General features: G+C 41.0%; 2 protein-coding genes across 6 annotated transcripts in view; one reads left to right on the top strand and one right to left on the bottom strand.

The window, feature by feature from the left end:
- Nucleotides 1-2,147, top strand: part of TCERG1 (transcription elongation regulator 1) — a 59,474-nt gene extending 57,327 nt beyond the window's left edge. For 4 of the 5 annotated variants that reach the window (XM_037045921.1, XM_037045922.1, XM_037045923.1 and 1 more), the window contains one exon: nucleotides 1,084-2,147. In XM_037045921.1, the coding sequence (XP_036901816.1) occupies nucleotides 1,084-1,285 (202 nt within the window). In that variant the 3' untranslated portion in view covers nucleotides 1,286-2,147. Of the gene's footprint in view, nucleotides 1-722; nucleotides 817-1,083 lie in introns of all 5 variants that reach the window. The other variant, XR_005066472.1, reaches the window with a different exon arrangement.
- A 3,191-nt stretch (nucleotides 2,148-5,338) lies between these two features.
- Nucleotides 5,339-6,580, bottom strand: GPR151 (G protein-coupled receptor 151). The gene has a single exon (XM_037045927.1). The coding sequence runs from the start codon at nucleotides 6,578-6,580 to the stop codon at nucleotides 5,339-5,341; it is 1,242 nt and encodes a 413-aa protein (XP_036901822.1).
- Nucleotides 6,581-8,523: the final 1,943 nt, after the last annotated feature.

Consider the following 8,523-nt stretch of genomic DNA (forward strand, 5'->3'; position numbering starts at 1 on the left):
ATTATTAATTTTTAAGAATAAGAAGCAGCCAACTATTATCAAAGGCCAAAGACAGCCAGCCCATCTCTGCCTTACTTTTTTTTTTTTTAAAGAAAGGGCCCAGATGTCAATTCTTATTTTGTGTTACCCACCCAGCCACTTTTTAAAACAGACTTTTATTTTTACTTCACTGCTTTTTGAGGAGTACCGCCAACTATATAAGAATTTCATTTCACACATAGACTTTTGAAATAATCCTTCACTATTCTAGATAATCCTTCGATTATCTTTGACTCCTCTGAAGACTATTCAGTGTTGCTGAACCATTCTCAAGCTTGCAGTCATCTTATTTAAGCTCAGTAAGAACACTTTTTCTCGGAGGAAAGCAGTTTGCTGGATACTTAAAAACATTTTAAATTATAAAATCAAAGCTTTAAAACCAGATTTCTCTGTAGCATGCCCAGTCGTCCCCCAGCCCTTACAACTTGCCATTAGAACAGTTTGGCATTGTTAGTAATCTGCGCAGGAAACCGTGGTTGTTTCATACTCCAGCATTTCTTCCTTTAAAAGAGAAATTTGAACCATCTTAATGAAGGGTATGTGCACGGGAGGATAGATAGTGCTGAGGGTGTGGTTTTTAGGTATTTTGTCATTGGATTTTTTGGTCAGGATCCTTAATGTTTTGCATCAGCTTGGGCTTTTAAATTAGATGTGAAGTAAGACTTCTTTCTACATTTTTATAGTTAATTTAGTGAAAGATGTGAAAGTGAAAGCTTGTGAAAGATGCTGGGATTGGCAGCCCCGCAGACTGAAGTCCTCTGTTCATCCACAGAACAGGTACAGCACGGGCAAGATTTACCCACCCACCCTCAGCCCTGATCTGGAGGGACCACCAGTAGGGGTGGGAGGGTAATTCAGCTTCTGAGGCCCTTTCACTCCTTGGAGTCTTTGCTGAGGTGACTTACAAAGGTGACCACTGCAGTGAAATTTTTCTTAAAAAAAAAAAGGGAAACACAATTAGGAACTAGATGGACATTTCCAGCTCATAACTGAAAGACCTATGAACAGCAGTGAGTAATTCTTGGACTTCTTTTCTTATTTCAGATCCAAAAAGCTCATCCAGGAATCTGATCAGCACCTGAAAGACGTAGAGAAAATTTTGCAGAATGACAAACGGTATCTGGTATTAGACTGTGTGCCAGAGGAGAGGCGGAAACTGATCGTGGCTTATGTGGACGACCTTGACCGCCGGGGCCCGCCCCCACCTCCCACTGCGTCTGAGCCCACCAGACGGTCAACGAAATAATTCTGCGCACTCTGCCACAGGGGTATCTATTAGTTCAAAATGCTTGCATGAGCCAACTTTCAGGGTTTTACATGTATGTGCATTAGTCAAACTATTGCAAAACCATCTGACGAACAGGAGGAGGAGCATTCATGAACAGTTGCTAACAGAGAACACTTGGAAATATTTATGCTTTTCTTTGTGTGGCATGACTGACATACATACTCAAATGTAGGCTGTGTCTAGTAAGTCTCAAATCTTGAAGCTAAAGATCATCCTTTTATGAGGTGTGCAAGTCAGTGACTTTTGGTGACATTTTTTCTAGCAGTGTTATACATTGAAGACATAGGAGCCTTTGTGGTTTGAACTTGCAAGATACAAATACCACAAACTCCAAGAAAACCTAAGTTGGGGTTTGGTTTGTTTTGATTTTGTTTTTTAAAGCGGGTAAAAGAGAAAACACTGAAAATTGAATTCTTTTCTTCCAGAGGATAAGATTATTATAATGGGCATACTTTTACCTTTGTCTGTAAAGAACACTTTAGTTTTATTTGTTCACTTACATGCTTTGATTATCTCCTCTGAATTATAGGCCAACTCTTGTTTAGCATAAGAGAAGATTTATTCAGTAATTTCTTCTCAGGTGTGGAACCACGGTCATAATTTAACATGTTGGCCAGAATAGAGAACTGCTGGTTAAACATGCTCACCATTCAGTGATCTTTATCAATATTTTGGATTAGACAGCAGATTACCTTTCTGGGTGTTCCCTGTAAACTATACTCCTGTTTGAATGTTAAAGTTTTGTTTCTGAAGTTTAATTTTAAGATGTTTGAATGTTCCGTTTGTGTATTTGAACTACAATAAACCAACCCTTTTTATACATGTGGATTGTATATGATTATGTTACATAGTTTATAAAAGCTTCTTTTAAACCTGTTCTTAAAAGCAGCAGCAAATGTAATTGGTACAAAAAAAGCTGACTTTAAGTCTTAAATATCATATAGTTTTGAAAGGCTTGACCATAATAAATTGCTGTACAAAGGGGGTGGGATGTGCAAAGAACCATTTTGGTGCTCGGTTTCTTAGCAATATCTTAATTGCTTTAAAACAAGAAGCTGAATTTTGTTTTGTTTTTTGCCTTTTACAGTAATACTGACAGTTAATGCTTCTTTGTTTTTGGCATCCTTTCAAGGTGTCCTGCACACTGTGCTGTGAAACTTAACCTTTGATCCCCAGTTGTTCTTTGTATTTTTACCTCCCCAGTTTAGAAAGATCCTTCTATTTCATTCCTTCATAGGTTTCTAGTTTCAGTACCACATACATAAAATGTTTAGAAAAAATAGATGTCAATCGGATAATCTATTTTCTGTTAATCTTACACAAATTATGATGGTAACAAAACATAAAAAGAGGGAATACCAACAGATCTGTTATGTGTACAGACACACATCACCCACATACACAAACAGATTCACATCTGTATTACTTAGTACTCAGCTTAAATATATTCTATGCCTCAAAACTCAGGTGAACTCTGTATGGAGTGACCTGGACTTGATTGCTTCACTAAGGCTTAAACCTGTACAACTGCTGGTCAACAGGATTGTTTCCTTCTTTTTCCCCCTTCTCTAGTTTTAAAGTTTATTTATATAAATTCATTGAATGATTTTTACATTTTATGAGGAGTGAAACAGAAGTGTTTGACAAAAGGAACACAGCTATTCCAGAAACATGACTGTCTCACAAAGGGGAAAGTTCTGGAGTGGTTGGTTCTTTTGAGTCCCACATGGTGTTGTGTCCCTGTTCACGGCAACCTTGCTCACAGTAGAGACATGGAAAGAAAAAGGTTTGGAGATACCTGATTTCCTGCTTTTATTACAAAGTATTTGGGGTTGATTGCTCATATAAGTTGCAGATCAGACTTTTTTCATGCAGATTTCTTTAAGAGATCAGGTTGGGACTTTGTGCATTCGGCTCTTAATGAAAGGGTTGTTGGAATTACACTCAGTCCTGCATCTTGATTTACTGCTTATCAGCAGACACTTGACAAATCAGTGAGTCAGTTTCCAGGACTTCCCTCCCCACAAAGCCTGTGCCAAATGATTTTGAAAGGAGCATTCAAGACAGAAACTTTAAATCTCTAAAACTATCTGAAGTGAAACAGTTTTTATTTGTTTATAAGTTAAAATATCAAACACTGGAATCTTACATCCTACATTTACTACATATAATATACATAAAAACCTTTAATTCAAATAGTTCACCACAGACAAGTGTTAAAGGTAATCCCTTTGTATAACTATCTTATCATGAAAACTATTTTGAATACTCAGGTTAAATTGTACTTTATGTGATCATGTGAGCCTCAGAATAAAATTTGTAATGAATTGAGTAGAAACAGCCCTATCTTCTGTGTTAAACCATGATCATTTATAAAAATAAAAACCTTAACATCCAGACTGAACATTTTTTGAAAAATTCCATCCACAGCAATTCCATCCATTTATTATATTTTAATTCTTCATCACTTGCCTTAAAGACAAATTTTTCCCCTTGAGGGAACCTTCAGTGAAAATACCTCAGAAGTTCCATTGCAGAGTAATTGAGAACCATGGATAAGTGTCCTTATTATATGTAATAGAGAAAGAAATGTATCATAATCATGTTTATGGGAGGTGCTTTAACTTGGTATAAAATGAACGGTTATTGCCTATTCAAGTTATACTGGTAATATGTTTGGGAACACAGAATTGAATTTTATTGCTTCCCTTTCTGTATTGCCCACCCCCCCTTTTTTCCTCTTACTACTCTTAATCGTCTTTATAACTTAAAACCTCTTAGGCCTTTTAGAAGTTGAGTGGAGTTCAAGTTCAATGTTAAGGTTATTTAATGCTACTTAACAAACGTTATTTGTATCCCCTTTTATAATTATTTGATGTTGCCTGCAGTAATTAATGCAGGTATCTTTAGCCGTAGGTTATAATTTATCTTGAGAGAAAGGAGTATTGGGAGGAACAGATTCATTTCAGCTTGTGGAAGAGCACCTGTCTCCTGTGTTTGGGAAGAGGCAGAAGGGTAGTGTTTTAAGTTCTCTCTCCATGTCAGAATAGAGTGTGTCACGCATGGTGAGCTGCTCAAATCCTTAGACTTAGAAACTGAAGACTCACTGAGGTGGCAGTAAAAAGCTCAGTGAAGCAACTTCTGGCATAAGGCAAAGTTTGAATTTACTTAAACTTGGCCCAAATAAGCCATGATTTGAAACTAGCCCCAAACTGGAATAAGGTGATGTTTCTTATTCTGCATCTTCAGTCCTAAACATTTTGTATAGATTTTCATCAAGTAAATTTCCTTATTTTAAGCAAATGAAGATAGCTCATTGAAATGTGTTCATTACTATGGTAAAGAAAAAAACCTCAGCCCTGACTGGTGTAGCTCAATTGATTCAAAGCCAGCCTGAGAACCAGGGGGTCTTGTGGGTTCGATTCCCGGTCACGGCACATGCCTGGGTTTCAGCCAGGGTTCCCAGTAGGAGGCACACAAGAGGCAACCACACATTGATGTTTCTTTCCCTCTCTCCTTCCCTCCCCCCCTCTCTAAAAATAAAATCTTTAAAGAAAAAAATCTCATTGTATGGACATAGATTTTGAGCTTTAGTTATGTGAAATAAAGTTTGATAGATGAAGTTAGGGCTAGCAAGCTCAGGAAGAAGCTAAAGGTAAGAGGGTTCAGCTTTTGACAGGTAAGCTTCACTCCAGCCAGTACATACAGGGTGAAGTGGCTGTTTGTGCCCATGAAACAGCCACTGTGAACAAGGATAGACTAGCCAGGCTTGAATGAATGCCTTGTGGCACAAACATACAGCTCAGTTCTTTGTGCAGCCTGGTTTTAATTCTGAAACATAATCACTGCTCCTAACACGACATTCTACTTACCAAATTGCACATTTTGAAAATGCAGGCTCTGAAGCAATTTTTGTAATTCCTAAAGGGAATATGTTTTACATGATAACATCAGCCATATTTGATAAGCAGCAATACAATACAATAATCGCAATTTCTTTTTCTCTGAAGCTTATTTAGCATAAGCTCCTGTTTCTTGCTCTTCGTGTTCCCAGGGGAGAGGGTCATTGTCTTGCACACAAGGGGTCATGTCCCTCTCATGCCAAAACTGCTCTACATCGGGGAGGACAGGGATCTCTTCCTTCCCACTTTTCTCTTTTTCTGGTATGGATATTGGAGACTCTGGAAAGGGCATGTTGTCAGGAACGACCTCTGAATGACCAGTTGATGGTTCCTGAGACTCTGAGGCAGCCAGATGCTTTCTGGTTAGCATCCATTTCCATAAACCTTTCAAGACTTCCTTGAACTCCTCCGACATCACTAGAAAAATGAGAGGATTTGCTGAAGAGATGGAAAACATCAGCACTTGAGACAGGGCTATGAAACCTTGTGGTGGGGCCAGGCCTCCAGCCCTCAGATGCCACATCCACAGCCACGCTATCCACCCAGGGAGCCACAATACAGCAGAGGTGACGGCGATGCTCACCAACATCCCTGTGAGCTGCTTCCAGTGCATTTGGTTTCTAAGATTTTGAGTCTTAGTTCCTTGTTTTTGACTTTGGCCATAAGCTCTCCAGAAATAAAAGCTGGCAAAGAGTAATGGAAGACAAAATACTAGGAGAGGGTAGAGCTTCCCAAACATTGACATGAACTCTTTGGCCATGGCAGGTACATCCACGAGGCACATTTCCACACCTGCGTGAAGCCTGGTGGTGCTAAAGAAGCATTCTGGCAGGGACAGCAGGCTAGCCATAGCCCAGATGGCCACCAGCACTGACCAGATGGTGCGGCTGTGGATACTTACTTGCTTGGCCGGGTCACTTGCGTGCATGAAGCATCCTTTGGCCACTGCAACGATGGTCAGGCTCTTCGCTGCCATGCACGTGTGGATGAACCAGTCAGAGGATTTGCAGACAAACCAGCCCAGATCCCAAACACCTCTGGAGTATGCTGTAGCTCGAAGAGGTGCAGAAAACAGCAAGAGAGAGAGGTCAGCCAGGCTGAGGTTCAAAATCAGGGAGTGGATCAGGGACAGCTTTCCTTTCCATGCACTGTGAAGGAGGATGCCAATCACGCACAGGTTCCCCACGAATCCCACCAGGCAGACAGCCACCAAGAGAGCTGGGACTACGGTTCTCCAGTCCTTGGAGTCAGAGGGTAGGTACCCTCCAGCAAAGTGGAGGTGAGCAAGTGACATGTTCATGGTGCTGGAGTTGGAGGCTGCAAAGGTGGCTGCGGGCATCACCTTTTCCATTCTGCCTCCTTCCAGAGGTCAGCCTTTTTGTCTTTTTGCCTTGACTACTTTGCGTAGGAAGTAAATACACTGTTGTCAGTGTCAAATGATGCTGCTGGACCTTCCCCTTGCCTATTTTCTGAGAGCAGAATGTGGAAGGAGGTTGACTGCTAAGCTCTTCTCTGCTGCATGGAAAATTCATTGACTGCCCTGAATGACAGGCAGCAGGGGTGCATGGTTGCTGCTCATTAGCAAGTCTAATATCAAAGTGTCAGCCTCATGGAGAAAAAACCAATATACCCATAAATGATAAATGAGGAGAGCATAACATGTAAGTGGGTTAGGTTCCTGGGGGTTCAGCAGAGCCAGTCAAGGCAATTATTTTCAACCAGCTGTTTCTGAAATCTTGACTACAGTCTGTAATTTGGTAAATGCCACATCCTGGAAACTTACACATGCACCAGAATTACCCTGGCAGTTTGATTCAGCGGATCTGGTGTAGATTACAGCACATTTCTTTGCTCTTGGAATGCTGAGCAGCCCTTCAGTAGAGGGAGTATTCTATTCTGGGACTGATTGAAAAAAAAATTATGGAACCAGGGAGAGATTGTAGCTTAGAAGGACCAAGCCAAAAAGGACAGTACTAGGTAGGAAGAGAGGACAGATGAAGGATGCAGGGAGAAAGGGAAGCACAGAGTGCTGGGAGTCAGAATTTGCTGCCTTTCACACCTGGTGTCCCTGGCTCAGTCATGGGCCTCCACACCTACACTAAGACCCCAGCAATGGAGCAGCCACCACTCCAAATGCCTTGGCTGGGTCACAGCTGCTTCTCCTGACAGGGGCACTGCCCATAGTGATAATGGCAACAGGTAGCTCCTGGAAACTCAGAAGCACTGATAAAACAATGGCAAATCTCAGCTGTAGACATTTTTTTTTTTTAAATTTCAAGTTACAAAGGACCTCAGCCCCCTTAATTTTCAAAAGATCCCGGACAAAGCAAATTGGTGGCCAAGGTTTTAAGTGGCTTCTGATCAAAGCAGAGCTGCGTGTGACCTCTTACCAGGGCTGGGCAAAGTTTACACTATAGCTGAGCTCCAGGAAGGGGTGAATGATAGAGGCAAGCCTGGGAGATAGATGGGGTTCAATTCCAGGCCACCACAGTAAAGTATTGCCACAAACAGAGTCATCACCTTTTTGCTGGTGGAGGGTCTTGGCTTTCAATTTGTAAAGGATGCAACATCTGTGGAGCACAATAAAAAGGGGTGCCACATCCTTTACCAATCATGTTGTCTGACAAGGTCCAGGCATGGAGGATTCAAGTTCAAGGAACTCGTCTCCCTGGAAGAGAACATGGCATCCAAAATGTTTTATTCATTTATTTTTAGAGAGAGGGGAAGAGAAGGAGAAAGAGAGGGAGAGAAACATCAATGTGTGGTTGCCTCTCATGTGTACCCCACTGGGGACCCGGCCTGCAACCCAGGCATGTGCTCTGACTGGGAACCGAACCTGCGACCCCTTGCTTCACAGGCCTGCGCTCAATTCACTGAGCTACACCAGCCAGGGCTGTTTTATTTTAATTATTTTACTCTTGCTACTGAATATAGGCATTGTACTGTACTTACTTATTCCTGGAAGTGAAAATCACCCAAGAGGAAGGGACAGTTCAGGGGAAAACATAGTATTCCCCACAGAACTGCCTGAAAGGATGGAAAAATCCCCCCTAATGAAATAACCCCTCATTGTCTAAAAGTTGTTGAAATAACAGCCCCTCCTTTACCTTGAACAGGAATATATATCAATTAGAATTAGACAGACAAGGAAAGAGGAGAAGCTGGTTAGCTACTACAAACTAAGCACATAGAAATGATTACCAAGGAGTTAGAGTCCATAATACATAAAAAACATTTTAGATAGAAAGATAGATAGCTAAGTTAGACATCACAAAGGCTTATAATGAATTTCCT

This window comes from Sturnira hondurensis, unplaced genomic scaffold (genome assembly GCF_014824575.4).
Source record: "Sturnira hondurensis isolate 20B ecotype Veracruz unplaced genomic scaffold, ASM1482457v3 Scaffold0004525, whole genome shotgun sequence".
In the NCBI taxonomy this organism is placed as follows: Eukaryota; Metazoa; Chordata; class Mammalia; order Chiroptera; family Phyllostomidae; genus Sturnira; species Sturnira hondurensis.